The following is a 22,935-nucleotide window of genomic DNA, read 5'->3' on the forward strand; positions in this document are numbered from 1 at the left end:
TACGAGCACTGAACCCCAGTTTCGCAAGATCCGTTATTTGAAGGAGAGCCCCTATGCACCCCAACTCTAGACCTGGCCGCGAGGAATAGTTTGTCTCATTTCTTTGGTCCCCGAAGCCCGTTGTACCGTGGGGGGCAACGAGAGCTTTGGGCCACGGCCCCCACTCCGTGCTGGGGAGTTCTCAGTACCACCCCGCACCCACACGGGGTCCTGACTCTTGGGAGCAGGCACCGCCCCGCTTGGCCGGATGGGTGGGGGTGGGGCTTCAGGGGGCGGGGCATGGGGGTTGCAGCTCGGTTTCCCTAGTGACCGTCACGCGGAAGAGGCGAGGCGGGGCGCGGCCCCAGCTCCCAGGGCCCTACACCTGCAGGGCCCAGCCGCCAGGCCGTCCCAGAGAGCGAGCGGCGGGAGTAGGGCAGGCGTGGGATAGGACGGGACTGGGGGCTCTGGACCCGGTGATTCCGGCGCGCCCGAGCCCTGGGCGACCCGCGGCAGTCCTGAGATCGGGGCCGCGCGGGCGGGCGGGCGGGCCATGTCCCAGGACTCGCTGTCGCTGTGGCAGCTGGTGGAGGAGCATGTGCCGCTCCCCGAGCGGCCCGAAGTGAAGAGGCTCCTGGGGGAGGCGGCCGTGGACCTGAGCCTGGAACTGCGAGCCGAGGTGGGGAGTGGGAGGTGGACCACAGCCCAGACCAGCCCCTCTGGTTTCCGGCTTTGCCCTATAGCTCCCTAGACCCCATGGAGTCTCACCGGTCCCCCCCTTCCCCAGCCTTTTGTCACCCCATGCGCGTCCTCCCCAGTCACAAGGCACCCCAGCTCTTCTTGCAGGTGGCCGTCCTGCGGGGACTGCTCCTTGAAGCGCCATCCTCCAGAAGTGCCGCCGCTTGCCCCGCCTCCGACCCCTGCTCCCTTCTGGCGCCACCGCCCCTTATAAGGGACCTTGTGCGCCAGGAACTTAAGCAGCTGCTCCAAGGACTCCAACACAAGGCCATCTGCCAGGGCAGGTGGGAGCCTCAGACTTTGGGACGGCCCCTGCCTGGCAAGGAGTGAGGGTGGCTATTCCCTGGGGTCCGGAAGGATCCTTCACACACCCTGCCTGCAGGGACCAGGCCCAAGTGTGGGCCGAGTACAGCCCCAGGGTGGTGCGCTTTGCCCTGGAGGAGCCCCACCAGGATTCAGCGGAGCAGGAGACACTGGGAATGAGAGCCCACCAGCCCAGGTAAAGGTGGTAGGAGAGGAGGGGTCGCTTCCTGCTGGGCAGGTACTCAGCCAATTGGTGGTTCCACCTCACTCCACCTAGGAGCTTCCAGCATGGGGCTGGGAGCTTACAAGCCCCCCTGTGGAAGGGACCAGCACCTGAGTGCTGCAGCAGCCCAGGAGACAACTGTCCAGCCTGGGGCAGGCCAGCCTGCTGGAGAAAGATGCTGTGTTGACCTGGGTCTTAGGGGAGCACCCTAGGCAGAGGAGTCAGGCAGGAGCCTGGCGGGAGGGACAGCAGAGAGGCAGGGAGAGCTGAAGGGAGAGGGGGGCAAATGGTGCTTACAGCCCGGGACTGAGGGAGAGCCAGGAGCATGTACCACCTGTAAGGAGTGGGTGGGGTCAACTTTTGACCTTTGTCCAGCCCCGCCAGGTGGGTGATGCCCCCATTTTGCAGACCATAGGTCAGAGGGGACAAAAGTTCACACGTAGTTAAGGTCGGCAGAATCCGTTCTCAAACCCAGTCTGAGAACCGCTTCTCTGTGGCTAGAAAAGACAAGTGTTGGTGGGGACAGTGTGGTATGGCCTGAAGGCCCGGGGTGAGACTACACTGTCTTTGTGATGCCGACTTCATCTGCCAGCAGCAGCCACGGGGACCTCCGTGTCCTCAGGGACCAGCTGAATGCGTCTGATATCGACCAGGTTGCCGGGCACCTGCGGTGAGGCCCAGAGACCCCTGAGTGTGTGGGGTGGGTGTTTGGGCGGAGGCAGGGAGCCTGGGGCTGGATCCTGATCTGGAAGCACTTGGCCGGGAGAGAGGAGGACGCCGCTCTGGGAGGTCATGTGAGTAGGGCTGAGAGGGGAAAGTGCATGTGGGTTTGGAGCCCGGTATCGAGGTTGGTACCAGGAAGTTGCCAGCTACAGTACCAGCGGAGGTCACGTGGTCTTAGGCTATTGGAGACAGGAGGGAGCCACACAAGGTTTTAGGGAGAAGCCGGGTTGTGGCAGGAGGGAGAGTGGAGGAGTAGGAGTCCAGGGCTTGGGAGTACAAAGGATGGGGCCTGCAGGTGTGGGCTTAGGGGGTGAGGAGAGGACTTGTCTGCTCAGGAAGAGGCTGCTGGGCCAGACGGGCCTGGGTAGTACCCAGGCAGCCGGGGACCATGTGGGCTGAAACCAGAGGGGTGGGGTGGAGGGGGATCCTACTGCTCCTGAAGGTTGGGTCTAGCACTGCTCTACTGAGACACTGCCCGGGGCTGGCTGCCTCACTCCCTCATGCCCCAGGGGCCTCCTGGAGGATGAGTGTCGCACCTTGGAGAGGGAGATCGCCATCCTACAGGTAAGCTCCAACCCAGGCCATTCCCTCAGCACCTTTCTGTTGGGCATAGAAACACGTTTCTCCCTGCATGCCCTTGCGCGTGCACGCGTGCAAACATCACAAGTCCCGCAGTCATTTCTTGTGGGCATGCTCCAGCTTGGAAGCCCAGCTTCTGGCTGAGACCCTGAGTTGAAGGCCAGCACCTTTAGATTCGCTTGCTGGATTGCCCCAGCTCTTGCTAAGTCTGGGGACAGGGCCCAGCCCAACCTCACCAAGCTCAGCTTTTAGTGAGGCTGTGCGGCCCGCCCTGCCCAGTCGGCCTGGCCTCCAGGTGTTGGGGATGAGGGAGTCTCGGAGGCTGGGTCTCCAGGACTCTCCTTCTTGCCTGGGGCCCCCGCCTCTTTGTCTGTCTTGCCTTAGGCGGGGACTCTGACCCCGTTATGCCCGCAGGGTTGCCTGGAAAAGGAGTACACTCGGACTTCCCAGCCCCCCGAGACAGCCCTAGAGCCCACCCTGGCAGGTGAGGTCCTGCGCGCCCCCACCCCACATTCGGGCACTCTGTAAGAGCAGGGCCCTGGGGTCTCAGATGTGCCTCCCCGCCCAGAGCTCCGAGAGCAGAAGAAGATCATGGAACAGGATCTGCAGGCCCCCCTGGTGCTCTCCCCCGCCTCCCCAAGCCACAGGTACACCAAAGCAGGTGGACAGCGGGGCTGGGGTGTCTGAAGGCTGAGCCACAGACAACCCCTTACAGCGACTTCCTCCTATCCAGGCAGCGGCCATCAGGCTGGCCCCTCTCCCTGGGCCTGCAGGCCGTGAAGCCTTCCCTCCAGGGCCCCGGGCCCCTTCCTGGCCCCTGTGGGGCTGCAGGAGCGTGGGCTGGGCCTTTCCACCTGCCTACGCCTCCTTCGGAATGCTGTCCTCGACCTCGAGGCCTGGCCACCACCTGCCGCTGGGGACGGCAGCTCCAGGGTGGCACCAGGGAAAGCCCAGCTCCCACTGCGATGCCCAGTGCCATGCCCCAGGCCCCACCCGAAGGGCTGCTTACCAAGTAGGCTTCTAGAAGTCACCCCGTCTTCTGCCACCTCTCAGCCGCCGGCTTCTGATCTAGTCTGGAATGAGCTAGACCCCATGGCCCCAAGGCTGCCTGTCCACCTGTCTGACTGTACACACCCCCAACCCCTCTGCCCCAGCACCCAGTATCCGGGTCCGAGGGGGAGGGTGTCCATTCCAGCCATCAAACCCATCAGCCCCCAACAAAGGCCTTCCAGACAGAGGTCCCATCCCAGCCCTTGACTCTGGGATTGAGGCTTGGGGGAGGGCAAAGAACCACAGCAGCAGCTCTGAGACAGGAATAGAAATTTCATTAAACTATGGACTTGGCCATCCTAGTGGTGCACGGATGGGCAGGGGCGGGCGGCGCACCGTTATTGCTACAGAGGATTAGACGCGGCTTGGCCAGGACAGTCGCTGCACAAAGGGGCACAGAGGACGGACAAACGGACGCTGCAGGGGCTGGGGGAGGAGCTCTGCACAGAGGGGTGGGGGCAGGCAGGCCGTGGCCATTTGGCACGTGCACATGGCAGCACAGTTTGGGAGCAGAGTAGGCCTTTAGCCTGGTGGAGGGAGGGCAAGGGAGGTGGTGCAGGGTCCCCCTCCCCAAGGCTTGGGGCTCCGGGGAACCCCCAAGAGAGCAGTGCTTGGAGCAGCTGCTGGGCTCCAGGCCTCCACTGGCTGGAAGGAGGGCAGCGGCCTGAGCTGCAGAGTGAGGGCAGACAGACCTGGAAGACATTGGGCCCGGAGCTAAGGGGCAAGGGGGTGGCAACCACAGATAAAATACAATGTTTACAAAAACAAGGACACAGACAACAGGCCCAGGCGACACAGCCTGACAAGTAACACTGCACGGCCCCCAGCCCGAGCCCACCCAGTCAGAAAGCGCTCCACTTGCCCGGGCAGAGGCTGGGGGCTACCTAGGGGTGGGGAACACTGGTCAGGAGGCTGGGCCCCAGGAGAAGCTGGTGGGGACTCGCCAGAACCTCCACTCAGGGGCATCAGAGGCCGCGGGGGGCCCGAGACCCCTTCAAAAGTGCTTTGGGTTCCCCAGTCCCTTCCTGGCATCCTCCTGCCCCACCCCCGCTGCCACCTCGGCATCCAAAGGACATGTAAACACTGGGGACAGGAGCATGAGTGGCCGCGTTAGCTGTGGGACAGCAGCTGCCCCAATCAAGGTGTGGCAGGGGTGGACAGGCAACACCTGCCCACAGTCCGCCCAGTCTCTGTGGTGGGACCAGGGGGTAAGGGTGGGGCGCTCCCCCCTGGCAGCGGCACTCATATCCTGGAGTCCTGGAGGCGGCTGGAGCCGTTGCTACCCACGATGGGGATCTGGGCCTTGTCAGGGTGCAGAGGTTGGACCTCAAGCCCATCTTCAGGGGAGGGGGCCATGGTGGGGGCATAACGCCCGGTCCGGTGCTCCAGGAGGGTGGGGCCCCAGTCTCTGCTTGGCTTGGTGGCATTTTTCAAACGCTGTGTGAGAGGCAGGTGAGATGTAGGGGGCCCCTCACCACCGTCCCGTCCTCTCTCCTCCTTGCCCTCTGTCATGCCTCACCCCGTACCTGTAGGAAGGTGTCCCCATCTGTGCGGCAGAGGTGGAACAGGGCGTAGAGGGGGATGCAGATGACCGAGGACAGTGCCATGAGGAAGCCGATAGCCACGGCCCAGCCTGGGTACTGGTAGTGGTTGTAAGTGATGGGTCGGTACTGGATCACCGTGAAGATAAGGATGAACTGCAGACAGGAGGGGGAGACCGGAGGGGGTGAAGCCAGCCCTCCTGTTAGCTGTGCCCCACCTCCCCCACTTTCTGTCCAGTCCACAAACTAGGAAGGGGCATTTGGGGCAGGGCAAGGGCAGAAGCAGCAGCCATCAGCAGGGGTTGGACCCTGGTGGGCACCGGGCACGGGGAATGAGGGCTCTGGACTTGAGCTGCGGGACAGCCCGGGAGGCAAGCTGCTGTCCACTTGGCTCAGCAGTCACCCTACCCCACCTTCTCAGCCACACCCGGTGCTCTCCACCCTCATTGATTCTAGAGTCTTCTCCAGCAAGCCTTCAGCAGATGCCAGCTCCTTCAAGAAGCCTCTCTGGGTTTCCCTCATCGCCCTTCTCTGAAAGGGCCTCCCAAAGGCGTGTACCATCTGTTCCCCTTAGTGGAGTCCCCGGGTGCTGTGTACTGTTAATGCACTGGGCTGCTAACCAGAAGGTTGCAAGTTCGAGTCCACCCAGGAGTGCCTCAGAAGAAAGGCCTGGCGATCTACTGCTGGCGCACACATGCACGTGCGCGCGCGCGCGCGGGGTTGCCAAGGATTGGAGTTGACTTGATAGGAACCGGAGGCGGAACTGGTTACCACAGGTGGGGAGCTCTTGGTACTGCAGCCACTCAGGGTCTCCGTAGCCCAGTGCAGTGCCTGGCACAGTTGCCTTGGTAAATGTGAGCTGCAGGGTGAGGGTGTGGGTGAAGGAGAAGCCCTGCCTGCTTATGGCTGTGGAGAGGGTGACAGACGACCCGAGAGGCTGCAGAGGGGAGTGTCTGACTGGGCCTGCACCCGAGAACAAGGCAAGCCCCCAACAGCACCAGCGGGAGCTAAAGGAAACAGGAGGGTAGGCAGGTGGCACCCTGGCCGCCTGGCAGGTCTGGGGGAGTCCTGGGGGTGGGGCTTGTCCTCCTGGTGACCAAGTTGAAAAGACTGAGCTGGGGTCATGCTCCCTGGACGCCACTGGGTCCTGACCTTTCCCCTCAGCTGAGCTGGTAGCAGGATGGGGTTTCTATGAAGGGCTTTTCAGAAATGTTAAATAGTAAAACCCCTGAAAGAAAAACGACAGCCCCAGGAGCTCATGTTCCTAAAGCCTGGAGTCCTCATCTGGCCACCAGCAGCCTGGCTGCCGCTTCTCCCACCCAAGGCTGTCTCTGCTCCCCCCCAGTCTCTGCTGGCACCCCTGAAGACCCTTGTGCCCAGCTCCTGGCCTGCTTCCCTAGCCCGTGGCCACAGCCCACTCTGGGCAGGGGAGCGGAGACCCACTCAGGGCAGGCTCCAGGCCTCAGCCACAGGCCCGAGGGCAGGGGCGCTTGGCAGCGGCGTGGCCATCACTGCCTTCCACCACTTGCGGGAGACTTCCGTTCCTCCTGCTTCCGAGCTGGGCCAGTGGCCAGAGCGCTGCCTGTGCCAGGCTCAGGGAACATCCCACACCCCATGTGGTGGAGGCCTCAGCCCCCCAGGGGCCTTTTATTCAGAAACCTGTGGAAGTGTGGTGCTGAGATCCCCACCACGTTCAACTGGGGTGAGGCTCTGGACACTGCTCAGAGCCGGCCTGCCCGTCCCCTCTGCCTGTGCCTCAGAGGGGCCTCCTCTGTGGCATGGTTATCAGACACCCCCCGCCAGGACATAACGAAGCCGACTCCCGTGGTTTCCAGCCAAAAGGCCCGTGTCTCCTTTCAGTAGAGCTGTACCCCACATGGCACCGGCGCCCCACGGGAGCGCCACCCCGGACAGCGGGCTTCAACTGCGCTCTGCCTCCGCAGAGCTCTCGCTCGCTGTGCAGCTGGGGGCCAATTCACAGCTCTGTGCCCCTGCACCCCGGGATCAGCTGGGAACTGGGGTGGGGACAGCAGTGCTGTGCAGAAAGTCACCACCTTCATGGTGTGCACCCCGCCGCCAGCCATTGGCATTTCCCAGCAAAGCCTGAAACCAAACCCTGGGCCATCAAACAAGTCACTTCCCACTCAGAGTCTTAGGGGTGTCACGGGGTGGCATGGGGCTGCCCCCATGGGGTTCTAAAGCCGTGATCTTTACAAGAGGCTTCCGGGAAGCCGACTGCACAGATTTCTCCTATGGATTGGCCGGCAGGTTGGAACCGCCAAGCCTTTCAGTTGGCACTTCAGTGCCTTTGGTTTCAAGAACAATGTCCTCCCCTCCCAAGCCAAGGGCCCTCTTCATGGCCGTGGGTGCTCCACGTGCTTCCACACCTCCCGAGCCCCTCTTCAAGAGGAAGCTGAAGGGGCAGGCGGGCAGGTCCATACCCACATCAAAAATGGTTCCCGGGGGACCCTCTGGGGACACCAGGAGGAGCCTGCCCGAGGAAAGCCGAGAAGCTCTGCCAGCCTGCTTTCCTTAACACCCCCTCCCCACCCCCAGCTGCAGCCTGGGAGGGGCTGCCTCTGGTATGTCCGCCTGAGTTTGCTCAGGCGCCCAGCTGGCAGAGTTGTGGGTACTGAGCCCCCCTGGGGAGCTCCAGAGAGGAACTTACGAAAATGATTGCTGGGGAGACAAAGCGCCAGCAGATCTGGAAGAAGAGGGGCGGCGGGAACCCCAGCATCATCTGGATGTCCTGGAAGTAGTTCTGGTGCCCTGCAGAGAGAGGTGTCAGTGGCGCAGGGAGCAGGCTGGGCGTGGGGCTGCAGAGGTGGCCGCCGAGGCCGGGCACTCACCATAGATGTACATGATGGACACACACATGATGCAGGAGATGACCACCAGGGAGAAGCTGGCCGCGTAGTTGTCCATCAGCAGCAGCCAGTAGATGCCTGCCTGTGAGCCAGCGGGCAGCTGAGCCTGGGTGCCGACTTCTGAGGGTGCCTCCCCCAGTGCCCCTCCCTCAGTCCCCGGTCCTACCTGACTGGTGAGGGGGATGCCCAGCAGGAAGCCAGCCACTGCCACGCTCAAGGTCACGTAGATCTTTCTCTGAAGGATCCACTCGTTCCCCACCTCGTCCACGATGGCCGTGACCAGTGTCTCCAGGAGGCAGAACTGCAGGGAGTCCAACGGCCATCAGCAGGGCATGGTCACCTCCCTCTTCCCCTGTGTCCCTTTTGCGCTGCTGGTCCACGGCCCCCTTCGTACCTGAGTGCCCAGTCCCAGGAGGATAAGCATGAAGAAGAAGAGCAGGGACCAGAGTGGGGAGATGGGCAGCAGGGTGAGGGCCTCAGGGTACGCCACAAAGGCCAGGCCGGGGCCGTGGTCAGCCACGCGGGACACATCCACGCCCAGGTGACTGGCCATGAAGCCCAGAATGGAGAAGATGACAAAGCCAGCGTAGACACTGGTGGCACAGTTGGTGATGCTGATGATGACGCTGTCCCTGAAAGGGAGGGGGGAGAGTTGCTGTCTCTGCCCCGCACGCAGGAATATTTGGACACCGAGAAAGTTCTAGAACGAAGGTGGCCTTCATCTCCTCTGCTGCTGTGTACTGGACCCTCTTAGGTGACCCCGGGGCTCTAGAGTGCTCAAAGACCTCTGAGGCATCATGGCCCGGAGCTTCTCTCTTTCTGCCAAAGGAGACGGTCTGAGACCTTCACGGGCATGATGGATAGGCGGGGCCCCAGGGAGCCAATGGCAGGCATGGGGGAGCAGGTGTCTGACTGTGGTGAGGGGCGGGGGGCCTTACCGGTAACAGTTGTTGTGGAACTTGTTGTAGGAAGCCATGGTGATGAGCCCTCCCCAGGCACAGCCCAGCGAGTAGAAGATCTGGGAGGCCGCGTCACCCCACACCTGTGGGGTAGGGGGGCGGGGGGCAGCCATGTGCTGTGGTCAGAGGCTGGCTCCCTGCTGGCTGGCCTCTGTCCCCGCTGCAGGAGGCCCTCTCTGCGTCCCACCTTAGCCTCCAGGATCTTGTCCCACTGCGGGGTCAGGTAGTACATGATGCCGGTGAAGGCTCCCTCCAGGGTCACTCCGCGGACAAAGAGGATGGTCAGCACCACGTAGGGGAAGGTGGCCGTGAAGTACACCACCTGGGCACGAGAGGGCGCTGTGGGCTTCCGCCCGCACTCCCTGGGGGGCCCCTGCACCACCCACCTGGCCGCAGCCCAGGTGGGGGAGGCAGGATCTTGGGGGGGGGGGGATGGTGACCCCGAGGGCACTTGCCTTTCCGGAAGACTTGACTCCTCGGATGAGGCAGAGGAAGACGACCACCCAGGAGACACCGAGGCAGCCTAGGAGGGGCAGGCGCACCTCCCCAAAGTTCCCGATGTCGTCCGACAGCTTCAGCACGTAGAGCCTGGGGAGGGAAGACCAGGGCTGTAGGCCAGGACCCTCCACCACGGACAGGCCCCAGAAGCAGGCCCCCTGGGGCTCTGCAGTCTCCCCAGCCCTGCTTCAGCCTGCCCCCAGGCCCTCTCCTCCAGGCAGCCTTCCAAGAGCATCTTACGCTCCAGTGAGTGGGAGGAGGTAGCAGAGTGTGTCCCCATGAGCCGCTGCCCAGTATGCTGCATTTACTCAACACCTGTGCGCACCTGGCCACACATGGTGCCCCTCGGGTCGTGTCTGTCTCCACAAGCATTGCTGTACCCCCAGTACCTGGCAGCGCACCAGAAAATTTGGGGTGTACGAACTCTGGTACAAAGGGGCTGGTAGGTGAAGGGGGCGGGGAGAAGCTGGGGGAAGACTAGTTTGTCTAGACTAGGGGTGAGGGGCAGGAGACATCTCTTGAGCCTCCTTCCTCACCTGTAGGGTGGGGGCAGCCACACCAGCCCAAGGATAGCCTGCGGGACATGTGTCTGCCTTTGGGGCTTCTCTGCTAACCCCCTCAGAGGCTGCCCTCGACTGTGAGCTAGCTTTTCCCTGAATCAGTCAAAAAGCATGACAGCGTTTTTATTGCCCTGTGATAGGACGTTACTACTCTGGGTCTTTATGAACAAAGTCGCCAGTCCTGAAATTTAGCATTTTGGGTTGGCCAGCCTGTCTGCCTTTGGACTTTGTAAGCATGCACCTTCGTCCCTTCACTCTTGCGCCTCCAGAGGGCGCTGTCCCACACCTCCTTGCCCACTGCACACCTGCCAGAGATTATCTATTCAATACCGCATGGGGCAGGAACAGCCTGCCTCCTGGTGGCTTCGTGGTTTAAGTGTTGGGCTGCTAAGGTCAGTAGTTCAAAACCACCAGCCACTATGAGGGCAAAAGATGAGCCTTCCTACTCCTGCGAGCATGTCGTCTCAGAACCCCCAAGGGGCAGTTCTACTTTGTCTCAGCAGCGGTTCTCAGCCTTCCTCACGCCACGACCCTTTCATGCAGTTCCTCATGTGGTGGCGACCCCCAACTATAAAATGATTTTTGTTGCTACTTCATAACTGTAAATTTGCTACTGACATGAATCATCATGTAATTATCTGATATATTAGGCGACCCTTGCGAAAGGGTCATTCGACCCCCAAAGGGGTTGTGACCCACAGGTTGAGAACCGCTGCCTTACAGGGTTGCTGTTATGAGTCAGAATAGACTCAAGGGCAATGAACTTGGTGTGATGACATTATATGTATGTATTATATAATATTATATACAATATAACAAGAGTCCAGCATGATAATATTAGGGATTAAGTAGCCTATTAGGCTAGTCTGGGACCCAGATAATGTATTCTACACCTTTATTTTTACAGAATCTCTTTACATTTTTTATTTTGAACCATTTGTCTTTGAGATCAGCTACCTCAATAATGAAGAACTTCCAGAACCCCAAACATTTTTACCCTATCGCTTAGGCATGACCTCTCTGGAATGATTTGCTATTTTGTACAGTCCACCCAAATCACCTCACTTCCCCAAGCAGACGGTACCCATCGTGAACACACCGCTCCCTCTTCTCCGGAGGTGCCTGCCATTGTACTCACTGAGTCCCCGGCGCTGTTCCTGTGACTCAGCTGCACCATCCCCTCCTCCTTATAGCAGCCCAGGGCCATGGGGAGTGACCATTCTCCCATTTAACACAGGACTAGCGGAGCCTGGGAGAGGTTTGGTGACTTCCGAGGCCAAATGGCTCAGAAGCAGCAGAACCAGGACCTGCGTGATGCCTCTGTTGCCATGAACATGCCGGTGCTGGGGTCTGACGGGGGCCACTGGGCGGGGCCGGCTGGGCCGGCCATGGGAGGGGGGCTGTGGAGGGGAGGAGGGCCTGGCAGGAGGCCAGCCCCCAGATGGACTAACAAGTGAGCAAGCAGCGTCAGAAGGGTGGGGGAGAGGCGGGCACTGGCTCAGAAGTTTGTCCTTTGAGCTCTTTCTGCTTTCCACAGCTCACACAGTATTAAGTGACGCTCCTTGTTGTTAAAACTGGAGTGTTTTGTAATGCTTGCAACAGGCTACCCAACAGGGTTAGCGTTAGGGGCTCCAATGAGATCATGCAGCTTTTCAAAGGGGCGCTGGAGAGCAGGGACCAGGAGCGCCTGCAGAGGATCATGGGTTTCATTTACCACAAGGTGGGAACAATTCAGGCTTAAGAGCCAGATGGCAGAGGGGGTGGATGGGGGGTGGCCTCCGCCTCCTGGGCCAGCCACTACTGACCAGCTCTGCCACCACTTACAACATCTGTCTTTGAATCTCAAAACTGGAGATTATGGTGCCTGGTGACATGGTATATGGCTAGCCCGTGGGAGAGCTCCGTCTGGCCTCCTTTCCTTGTGGAAGGCCGTTTGGGCAGTGATCTTAAGGGTCATTTCTCCATGGTCTCCAGTAGTGGGCAGCATGGAGTCATCCTGCGGGGGAGGAGGGAGGGGCAGCAAGCCACAGCTGGGTGGGCAGCTCTGGTTCCAGTGGAGTCCAGTTCTAATATTCTCTGAGGGCTTTCCTCCTCCCAAACCCAGCGTTGGTGACTACGCTGGTGCCCGCCAGGCGGTGCGGTCTCTTATCCACAGGTAACAGGAGCCTGGTCAAACCTCTCCACAGAGAACAGGCCCAGGTGGCAGACTGCTTTGACCCGTCTCAGGTTCCAAGGCCACCTGGACTGCCCTCTGGCTGCGCAGGGGCCTTGCTGCTCTAAGGTGCTCTGTGGTCACTGGATAAATGAGATCTTTGCTCTAGGTGGCTCTACAGGGGCCGAGGCGCTCCTGGCGGACGGGCCCTGGCACAGAGAAGGTTCACCCAGGTCTAGGTGAAGTTGTCCACACTGGACCTCAGAGGTAGGAAAATACCGATTAGGGCCATCATCTATGTAGTCCTCCACTGGCTGCGATGCTCATGAGGACAGTGTCTGGGGTCTACCTCCCGCTGTGAACACGGGGTCCGGTATTAAGAAAGGCCGAGAGGGGAGTCTGTCTGCCTGGGGCGAATCTTGCCTGCTCTCCCCGGGAGGCAGCAGTTCTGTCCCATTTGCTCCGGGAGCTCCTGTCTCTGAATGTGCGTAGCTCAGCAAGCCCAGGGGAGCTGAGCCCCGGAGCTGGGCTCAGAGGCTATCAACACACCCCGGTTCGTTGGCACACCTGCCGGTGGCGCAGTGGCGGAGAGCCTGATTGCTGACCAAAAGGTTGCCAGTTCGAACCTACAGAGTGACTCCCTGTGCTCCCGAAAAGATGATCTTGACGCCCCTCAAAAAACAAATCCAGACGGGTGGCCATCCAGTTGAACCAGCTCGTGAGTGTGCAAACAGAACCAACCGCCTGCCTCTCAAGGTTCCCAGCACATGCATAGCAGCAGCGCAGCGGGTGGGCTCAGACGCCCACTGCTCGGTTTACAGCCAAGCACGTGTACCCCTGCATCATCCAGGCCCTGGGGCAATTCTACTCTGTCACGGGGGCACGAGGAGTTGGCATGGACCTGCTGAAGGGCACCTGACATCAACAACGACATGACTTTCGAATTCTTCCTCTCACCATGGGGCTCTGTCTCATGATGGAGTCGGCCGAGCCCTCGGCTTCAGCCTGGCTTGGGAAGCCCCGTGCACCATGTGGTACCTGCCGGCTGCTTCTCTCCTGTGACTGGGTCCCACCTGCCTTCCCCCTGGGCTCCAGGTTGCGGCCTTTGGCTTCTGTTCACTTGCTCACATCCCTCTGAGTCCTCTGTACAGCCTCCTCTTCACCTCTCAGCAGCTCTATTGGCCACCTCCTCTGGTCCCACGCCCTCAGAACTGACCACGGCCCGTTAGTGCTCTGCATATACTTGCCCTGAGATACCTGTGCCCCCACCTGGGTGTTGTCTGTCTTCCCACTCTACTGGGGGCTCTTTGGGGCAGGGGTTCTGGGTCATTCACACACACACACACACACACTGTGGGCACAGAGCTTGGAACAGGGTAGGCATCTGCATGTTTGTGGAATGAATGAGCCAGGCCTACCCACCACCCTCAAAGCCCTGTGTCCCTCCGCAAAAGGTGCTGCCCTGGGCTCCCCAATAGGACATGAGGAATTTCCTCTAGGATGGCCTGCTGTCCCCTCACACCCGCTCGGTTGGGACAAGGTGTTCTGGGACACCTGTAGCCACCGGTCCCTTCAGCTGATGCAGAACTCTGGTCTCCGGCACCACTGAGCACGGAGGAGTGCCTTTCCCCGGACCGCCTTCTGACCTGCAACATGAGTTCCAAGTACAACCCCTGCAGGTGCCCTAAGTAAGCAGGTGTCCCCTCCTCTGGCACCTCCTGGCCCAGGAATTTGTCTCCCTCCACACCCCTGCCACTCTTCACACAGCAGGTTCTTGTCAGTCCGTCTCTGCACCCTGCTCGCCTGGGCCCGAGTGCCTATGCTCAGCTTGCTCCTCTCCCTAGGGTGCGACACCACCATGGACCTGCCTGCCCTCCAGAGCCCTTCCTCACCCCACCTTCCAGGGCTCTCTGGCCGGCTGGCATCTTCTGCAAACGCCTCTCGCCTCTTTACCCCGTTCTAGGCCCTTCATGCCCAGAGAAGGGCCGTCCTCTGGGGCTCCCCGTGATAGGGCTGAGGGTTGGCATCAAGTCCCCTCCCTCAGGGCCCCCAGGAGCCTCACCTCCAGTACTCCTCGCTTGGGCTGGTCCTCCGGAAGGTGTGGTTGAGCAGGGAGGAGACGTTGCTGGGTGGGCCGGCTGGCCACGAGCCATTGGTGAGGTTGGTGGCGTCCAGCACGCCGGCGCAGTCGGGCGTGTTCCAGGGGTTACTGCAGTAGGCCCAGGGCAGCACGTGGGTCATGGACGAGAAGAAGTAGTAGAAGGCGATGCAGATGACCACGTTGTAGTAGATGCCGATGTAGGTGGACACCACCATCATGCCGTAGCCCACGCCTGTGGGGCGGGGGGCACAGGCTGACACAGCTCGCCGGAAGGAGGCGCGTGAACAAGGGCAGGCGGGCTTTGAGGCAGGGCCGTGAAAGGGAGAGGTCTCGGCCTTGGCAGGGACAAGTGCGGCGGGGCAGAGGGGCTCTGTGTGTACACTGGGTGGGAGGAGAGGGTGGAGGCCAAGTCAACACGGATCCTAGCGTGAAATCCTTGACCTTGGCCATTGATGTACAGTCTGGGGTCAGCACCAGGGCCCCATGGGGTCGGCATTGTTTGTACAGATGGGTGGGCCAGCAGGGCCCCCAGAGGCCTGCGTGTGTGCATGTGTATGTTTGTGCATGCGAGTGAACTCAGAGAGGGCCCCGCCCAGGCCTCACCTTTAAACATGGGGCTGATCCTCCAGACCCCCAGGCAGCCCTGACTGGCGAACTGGCCGAAGGACAGCTCCATGAAGAAAAGGGGGATCCCGCAGAAGACCAGCATGATGAAGTAGGGGAACATGAAGGCGCCTGGCAGGCAGGGAGAGGTCTGGCTCAGGGGTGTGCCTGGGAGACCCCACCCTGGGCTTCCTGTTCAGAACCCAACAGCAAACCTTTGCTTTAGGTTGGCCCTGAGGGACCAGGGGCCTGCGTCCCAGGCACACGGCCCCCGCCCATCCTGGAACTTCACACAGGCTCCCAGGAAGCCGGCTCCCAACATTCAGAGAGGAGTCCGCGGTTCGGTGGTTTAACCAAGCATGGCCACAGACACAAGTGCCTGGGGCCTCAGATACGCCAGAACTATGCATCAGAGTGTTGAACATAGGGGGGGGGGGGCTATAACAGGGACCCCCAGGGAGGGCTTTTCTCCACCTCTCCTCTCCCCAGGGGAGCAGGCCCTAAGCTACCGGGGCCTGGGGACTCAGCAAAGGGGATCTCCTCCTGTGCTAGGGAGAGGCTGCTTCGGGTCCCGGTGGGTGGGCTCTCCCCGGGTGGCTGGGCCCTGCCCTGTGCCCACTGGGTACCTCCCCCGTTGCGATAGCAGAGGTATGGGAAGCGCCAGACATTGCCCAGGCCCACGGCATAGCCCACGCTCGTCAGTACAAACTCGATCTGGTTTTCCCAGTTGCCCCGTTTGAGGTTCTGGTCCCTCTTGGTGGCCTCGCTGGGCACAGCACCATTCTGTGGGGACAGGAGAGAAGCCACCATCAGCAGGGCGTTTGTGCTCCCGGGCCTGACCCTCTGGCCGCCCTGGCCACCGTGGACCCCCCCCACCCAAGTGCCCACCGCTCTCCAGGCTTCCCCTCTGCTGGCAGGAGCCACAGGCAGCCCTGGCAGAGGCGGGCAGTGTGAAGGAACTGCTGCCAGAAGATGCCAAGCGGGGCCTCCCTCACCAGCCCCCCAGCTCACTGTGCCAGGTGCGCCACCCCACCTGAGGAGCTTCCACGAACCTCTGAGAGGGGGCACGGAGGAGGGGCTACAGCCAGAGTCCCCAGCCCCAGCCCCCTCCCCTCTGGGTGAGGATCTGGGAGCAGCTGAGTCTCACTGCAAGCAGCCAAGTCAAGCCGGGCACAAAGGGGCCTGTGTCCAGACAGCCCCCACCTCCCCTACCACATCACCAGGCTGAGCACGCTGCCCGCAGGCGGGCGGCTACGGGGGCGGGATGCTGGCCCCTCCTGCGGCCTCAGACTCCTTCCTGGGGGCCTAGGGGCACGGGCTGGGCTGGGCTGTGGGAGGGTGGAAGGAGAGGGTCACTGAGCTGGGCTGTACCTGGGGAGGGCGCATTCAGTCTGAGACAAGCCCCGGTGGTGCTGTCAGATGAGCACTGGGCTGCTAACAGCAGTGTCGGTGGTTCAAGCCCACCAGCTGCCCCCCAGGGGAAGAGATGAGACTTCAGAGATCTACAGCCTCGGAAACCCCACACAGGCTCCACGAGGAGTTGGCAGCTGTGCTGTGGCAGTGGGTTACTGCCCAGACTGGAGAGGCGGCCCTTGGGGGGAGGGGTGGCCTGGGTCTGGCCCTTGGCTTGGGGGTGCTGACCCTGGGTGGGCGGAGGAGCCCGGAGTTGGAGACTCTACGTCAGACTACTTGGCTCAGGAAGATCCTTCAGCAAGGGACGTCCAAGAAATGGGTCCCCCCACACACACTTGGAGAGATGGGGCACTGCAGAGGTGGGTCTCCACGGGTGGGAGGGACTAATGGGGAGATTCTCAGCAAGTGGGGTGGAGGTGGGGTGCTTTTGGACCCGCGCCCCCTGGTTGAAGGGACCCTGTGAGCCCCTCTGAAGGTGTGGTGTGTCACCCCTCCCCTGTTCCACTGTGAGTGGGTCGGCATTGTCTAGGGGGCCAGAGTCTAGGGGGCCAGCGGGGACTCACGGAGACAGAAAGAGACCTGGACTCACACAGAGACTCTCAGGGACCAGGCAGAAACCGACAGGAGTCTCTTCAAAGGACATTCCAGTGCAGAGGTGGGGACTAGACTCTCAGCTCGAAGGAGAGAGGCCAGGGCAGCAGGCACTGGCAGTTAGCAAAGCAGCCTGGCTTTGTGCAGCCCCGGACCCCAACCCTGATGATGGCTGACAGCCCAAGTCTTGCAGCCCTCGATCCCACACTGAGCACAGTGGGTCCCTGTGGGCTTGCCCACGTGGGCTTCACAGCACAGACACCCTGTGGGCCCAGACCACCCAGCATGTCCAGTCCGGCCCTGCTTCCTCACACCCTGCCCGGGGTGGGGGTGGGGGGCTCCAGGAACGATGAGCTCTCCTTCCAGAAGCACCCAGAGCAAAGACACTCCTGTCTTCATGCAACAGCTGAGACAAGACCCCCGGGGCCCCCACCCCCAGCCCCTACCATTGCCCAGCCCCGAGCCAGTCACTGGGCATGTGGCAATGAACGAGGCAGTTCAAAGCCTACTGGGAGAGCAAGCCATCCATGCACATCTTTAATGTGCAACGTCAGTGTGGTCACGCAGGGGCCTGCTCAGTCACAAGGGCATAGGACGATGACAAGAGGCGGGGGTGGGCAGGGGGAGGTCAAAGGCCTCCCTGGAGGAGGGGCTGAAAGGTGCAGTCAACTTAGCTCTGGGGAAACGAGCTCACGGCCCCTGGTCCTTTGGGATGCACTCCGACAGGGTTTGCCTGGTGTCTCCTAGGACCTCCTTCCAGGCAGGCTTAGCTACACCGCAGGGTCAAGGCTTTTGGAGAGCGTGTGGCCTGCCTGGGTGAGTCATTCATTCCCAAACAAATCCAGCCGACAGCGCTCTTATATGTTGACCAAGGACCCACGGAGGCGCCTTAGTTACGTCACTCAGCCGCTAACCCAACGGCTGGGAGTTTGCACCCTCCCTCCAGGTCCTGAGAGAGAAAGACGTGGCAGTCCGCTGGGGTCAAGATCACAGGCGTGAACCCTGTGGGGCAGTTCTACTCTTCTACTCAGCGTGGCCGCTATGTCAAAACGCACGCAGTGACCAGCAGGCTGGGTTTGGGGTTTAACCACCGGCTCTACAATAGCTGTTCTATTCAGTCTCAGGCTTGTTTACTTAGGGGGACAATCGGGGATTGTGGCCGCCACAGTGGATGTGGGTGGGGTCACAGCTGTAAAAGGGACAACCAGTCATCCAGGACGGGCCAAGACAAGGGCAAGACCATTTGTGCAGATCAAAGCCCAAAGCCCCCACGGTTTGAGCTTTGAGGCCCTTCTTCAGTGGCCCCAGGGGATCAGATGTGGCTAAGGCCTGTTCCTTCCCTGGCCCAGAGGGGACCCTGCAGGGAGGGGAGTTGTGCCCCCAGCCATGTGCCACGGGCAGTCACTGGGTGGGAGCTGGCTGCACAGGGCTGGGTGGTGGCAGAAGTTACTGGCAGTACAGGGAGAGGCCAGCGGAATGGAACCCTTCAAGCAGGGCAAGGTGTAGCCCATGGGAATGGGCCATTTTGTGCTCCTGGGCACCTGGACCGTGGAGCCCAGGGTGTGGCGCCGCCACGGGCACCTCCCTGGCTCTTGGTCTGGACTGCAGTCACGGCCGTCTAGATCAGTGTGCGCGCCTAGGTCGGCTGAGCTCTCTGGTGAGAGCGAGACATGGGAGAAATCGGGAAGGCACCCCTTCTGCCAGGCCTTTCTGCGTCTGCTATTTCCCGTCCTCTGGCTCTCCTCGGGCCCCCTTTCCCTTCCTCTGCGGCAACTCAGTCCCCACTGATGGCCAGCCCTTTCCAAGACTGCACAGTTTTCCTCCCTTCTCATCCTCTGTCTCCAGCTTCTGTCTTCCTGTGGGCGGTGGCTGGGCCACCAAGATGAGCCCCTAGGGCACCCCATGGGAGACCCCATGTGCGCACTGCCAGCCCCATTGGCCAATGCTCCAGGCCCTCCAGCCCATCGCCCAGCACCTACCGCCTGCCCCTTGTGGCTCCCCCGCCCTCCTGGTTCACACCTCTGAGTGAATTAAGCCCTAGTGGCTCATTTCCCCTCTGGGCTGGCCTGTCTGCCCGCCCCCCCCCCCCCAATCCCCTCGGAAGCTCTGAGTGGTCACTTCCAGGACCAACCCACCTCTACTCAAGCACTGCCAGTGGGCCCGGTGGGTGGTCTCCAGTTCAGGGCTGCCCTGGCCTGGCCTCCATGTTCCCCCAGACAGCACAGGCTGGGCAAGGGGGCGGGAGAGCCTCCCTACCATGGCAGAGTGGGTGGTTGGGTAGAGCATCATCCATGACCTCTGCCCCAGACACACACACACGCACACACACACACTCCCAGGTGCCCACTTATCTTTAGAGCCTGCCGCTGACTAAAGAAACACGGAGGCAGCAGGGTCCATCCCAGGCAAAAGACGGCGATCCTCCCTCTTGGGCAGCCGACCCCACACGCACCGCTGCTTAGCTGGGTGAACCCCAGTGACCAGTCATTGACGGCGCGGCTCGTGACGGCTCCCGGCGAGCTCCTGAGATAAAGGCTGCTCACCTCTGAGGGCAGAATCTGCGTCTCCCACCACCCCTCACTGGCAGAGACCGGACCCCGGGCGGAGGGCGGGACCCCAGGTGTGCGAGAGCCAGTTTACAGAGACGCTGGCACTGTCCCGTCCACTCTCGGCACCTGATCTACGAAATCAGGCGACAGACCAGATAACCTCAGGACAGCCTTGTCTGCGCTTGGCTATCTTTGACTCCACTTGTATTTCCCACGAGCACCCAGTAGCTCTCCAGATTTACTTTTTGAAAACGGTTTCATTGTGGGTTTTGATTCTTCCTGATTGTGAAAGCATGGCCTGCTTATTAAGAAAATTCTTTTTAAAGGAAAACACACAAAAACGTAGAGAAAGCATAAGCGTTCACGCGCACTCACAGAGGGGCGCACTCTTTCCTGCCCAGTCTCACGGACAGCGCCCGGATAGCCCACCCTGGGCAGCGGCTCCCGCCCCTCTCAGATCAGTGCCCACAAGACATTTCTGCGAATTGTGAACTCCCTCCTCCCGCTCCTGAGGATTCCTGGAGCGGTCCTGGCTGGGCCAGCCCTGCTGGAATCCCGACGCCTTTAGTTTCGGACTCTCCGGCCCCAGGGTTTGCTCATGGAATGAAGCAGACCCCACATCCCAGGCGGCCTGTGAGCCAAATCCAGACCGCTGGCTGCTTCCTCTGCGCCCCAGTGGGGAATCTGGACAGAACCCTCACTCCAGTCTAGTGGTGCCTTAGAAGACCCCTCTAGCTCCTGCCTGGCACGGCTTGGTTCATGACCCCCAAGTTCTCTCCCATCCGTCCAGGGTCCAGGCTGGCCCTTAGGCAGCACGGGCCTTGCAGTGACAGCATCCGCTGCCCTTCACCTTCCGGACATGATTGGGGCCAGGGACACCCAGCTGAGGCACTGACCTCCCAGAAAGGGGGTTGAGGAATGGGAAACACCCCCTAAGTCTATGGGAATTCATACTGTTAACCACAAGGCTGGTGGTTCAAGCCCCTGAGCCACTCTTCGGGAGGCAGATGAGGCTCTCTGCTCCCCTAAAGATCCACAGCCTCGCAGACAGTGGCCACGTCACTAGGCATTGCCTTCTGAAGGTCGTTGGGTCAGGATAGTCCACCGGCCCCCTCGGCTGCATCATGTCCACACCCCTGCCCATCCCTAACTGTCAGGGCTGAGGGCACCTGGCTCCCACTCCACTGGGCACTCGCCCTGGGTGCCGGTGAACATCTGGTGGGGTCTCCCTTCTCCCTGTCAGACTCTTGCCCCATCCCCTGCCCCCAGGCCTCACCCCTAAGTTGATGTACATGTCCTCCTGCCCCTCACCCACTCGCCCCATAGGAGTCACTGGCTGTAGTGCAGACAATGAAGCTGTACTGATTGGTACAATTCCTGGCCACCTCCGGCCCGTCTCCCCGGGAGCCCGGACAATGTAGCTTTGATACCCAGAGCAGATTCTCAGCAGGTCCTTGGGCTGGGGGAGCCCTCACCCCCCACTCTCCTCCCTCCGCATCCCCCCCGCCACTCAGCTAACACTTCCTTTGCACAGTTACCACTTTCTGGGTCACTTTTGCTAGTGTCTGTCTCGTTCTCTGGCTGTGCCTGCCCCTTCCTGGCACAGCCCACTCAGCCCCTCGCCCAACCCCCAGCCCCAGCGTCCATGGCTGCCTGGCACCAGGGAGGGGGCCGTGACCTTCTGGAAGGTGACTGACCTGCTCTGGGGTGGAGGGGGTTGCCGGTCCGGGTGGCGCGGCCATCCTAGGGTGTGCACTTGGATCTCGCGTGTTCCTGCTGCTCATTCACACCTCTGCCAGCTCCCGCCCCACACTGACGCATCCCATGGCTCTCCCACTGCCGGGCGGCCGGCAGGGCAGCGTCAATTACTTTCACCTCATCTCCTCCCGGAGCTCTGCCTGCCCCCTGGCTGGCCCTCCCCCTCCGGCCAGTCCCCATGCCGCTTGCGCGGGAGTGAGTGAGGCGTGGAGTTTGTTGTGTTTTGTTCCCAGCAAGTGGCTGGAACAACACACACACACACACACACACTCTCTCTCTCTCTCTCTCTCTCTCTCTCTCTCTCTGTCTCTCTCTTATAACCAAGGGAATGAGGGAGAGTGAGATGGTTCTGCTAGGGGTGAGCCTGCAGTCTGGGCCCCAAGGCTGGGCACTTGGTAGGTTCTGGGTACAAAGGAGTGATGGTGACGGAATGGAAAGATGGGGTACTCGATCCAAGGGCCACTCTAGAACAGTGGTTCTCAACCTGTGGGTTGAGACCCCTTTGGAGGTCGAATGACCCTTTCACAGGGGTCACCCAATTCATAACAGTAGCAAAATCATGGTTATGAAGTAGCAATGAAAATCATTTTATAGTTGGGGGGTCACCACGACATGAGGCACTGTATGAAAGGGTCGCAGTATTAGGAAGGTTCAGAACCACTGCTCTAGAGAGTAGTTTGGACTCAGGGAGCTTGGGCCCTGAGGCTGTTTGCCCCCACCCCCACCCCCCGCCACTGAGTTGGGGGCCCTCGACCAGCCAAGAAGATGGGTGTCCTGAGACACTGTCGCCCGTGTGAAGGAAGCTGGGGTCAGTCAACAGTTTGGCATCCCGGAGGACGCACGAAGGGAGTGTGCGGGGTAAGAAATCTCGGGGTGTAGACGGTTACCATATTCGACAGCCGACCCAAGGCAGGCAGTTCAAGCCCATGCAGCGCAGAGGTGCCTTCACCGAAGGACCCCAGACTTCACTCAGTAAACTCAGCCAGGAGAACCGTGTGGGACAGGGAGCGTGGCTGCACGGTGCCCACAGGAGCCACTGGCTGGGGAGGGTGCACTCTGCAGGCCCGGCCTGGCCTAGCAGGTGCTACCAGGGGTGAGGTAAGCTGTCACTCAGACCCATCAGCCCCAGCGATCTTTTCTGAAGTCCCCCTCATTGGTCAGTCCCCAGCAGATTCTGAGGCGCCCCACGGAAAGGTCCGTGGGTGTTCCGGGGCTGGCAAGGCAGTAAAGAGGTCATGGCATAGGGTCCCCAGTGGGATCTCCGTTAACATCCACTGAAGGGGGCATGCACGCATTTGGGGGGTGAGGTGCGCTTTTCTGTGAATTTGGTAGCCAACCCACTGCCCTCTGGTCCCTTCTGACCCACAGGGTTTTCCCAGCTTGGTAATGCTTTAGAGAGGCCACCAGCCTCTTCTTTCTCCCGTTGACAGATGGGTGGGTTTGAACCAGGGAGTCCGCCAGAGTGCCACTGGAAAGAGGGCGGAGTGATGTGAATTAGCAGCTGACACTGGGTCTGCGTTCATGGGGGAGCACAAGCCAGAAATGATGGGGATGGGGGTGCACGCCTCGAAGGGCGCCATCAAGGACACTGAGGAATACGATGATTTCGTAATGGATGTTTTTACCACAATCAACAGCAACAAAGGTGGGAGCGGCAGCCAGGCTGTGGAGCAGTGGTTCTCAACCTTCCTAATGTGGCGACCCTTTCATACAGTTCCTCATGTCGTGGTGACCCCCCAAACCATAAG

General features: G+C 60.9%; 2 protein-coding genes across 4 annotated transcripts in view; one reads left to right on the forward strand and one right to left on the reverse strand.

Annotated features, from left to right (window-relative positions):
* The first annotated feature begins 532 nt into the window (after positions 1–532).
* Positions 533–3,676, forward strand: CCDC24 (coiled-coil domain containing 24). Its single transcript, XM_075555242.1, has 8 exons — positions 533–658; positions 826–1,043; positions 1,100–1,216; positions 1,839–1,913; positions 2,476–2,530; positions 2,960–3,029; positions 3,114–3,192; positions 3,279–3,676. The coding sequence occupies exons 1-8, from the start codon at positions 533–535 to the stop codon at positions 3,559–3,561; spliced, it is 1,023 nt and encodes a 340-aa protein (XP_075411357.1). The 3' UTR covers positions 3,562–3,676.
* Positions 3,677–3,848: 172 nt separating this feature from the next.
* Positions 3,849–22,935, reverse strand: part of SLC6A9 (solute carrier family 6 member 9) — a 31,737-nt gene continuing 12,650 nt past the window's right edge. The window contains exons 3-14 of one of the 3 annotated variants that reach the window (XM_075555222.1): positions 15,586–15,659; positions 14,877–15,008; positions 14,235–14,505; positions 9,418–9,550; positions 9,150–9,284; positions 8,942–9,045; positions 8,398–8,635; positions 8,170–8,304; positions 7,986–8,085; positions 7,805–7,905; positions 5,122–5,292; positions 3,849–5,032 (exon numbers count right to left, since the gene is read on the reverse strand). In XM_075555222.1, coding sequence (XP_075411337.1) covers positions 4,838–5,032; positions 5,122–5,292; positions 7,805–7,905; positions 7,986–8,085; positions 8,170–8,304; positions 8,398–8,635; positions 8,942–9,045; positions 9,150–9,284; positions 9,418–9,550; positions 14,235–14,505; positions 14,877–15,008; positions 15,586–15,658 — 1,788 coding nt within the window. In that variant the 5' untranslated portion in view covers position 15,659 and the 3' untranslated portion in view covers positions 3,849–4,837. Of the gene's footprint in view, positions 5,033–5,121; positions 5,293–7,804; positions 7,906–7,985; positions 8,086–8,169; positions 8,305–8,397; positions 8,636–8,941; positions 9,046–9,149; positions 9,285–9,417; positions 9,551–14,234; positions 14,506–14,876; positions 15,009–15,502; positions 15,660–22,935 lie in introns of all 3 variants that reach the window. The other 2 variants (XM_075555213.1, XM_075555232.1) reach the window with 2 other exon arrangements.

Source organism: Tenrec ecaudatus, chromosome 1 (assembly GCF_050624435.1).
Source record: "Tenrec ecaudatus isolate mTenEca1 chromosome 1, mTenEca1.hap1, whole genome shotgun sequence".
Taxonomy (NCBI): domain Eukaryota; kingdom Metazoa; phylum Chordata; class Mammalia; order Afrosoricida; family Tenrecidae; genus Tenrec; species Tenrec ecaudatus.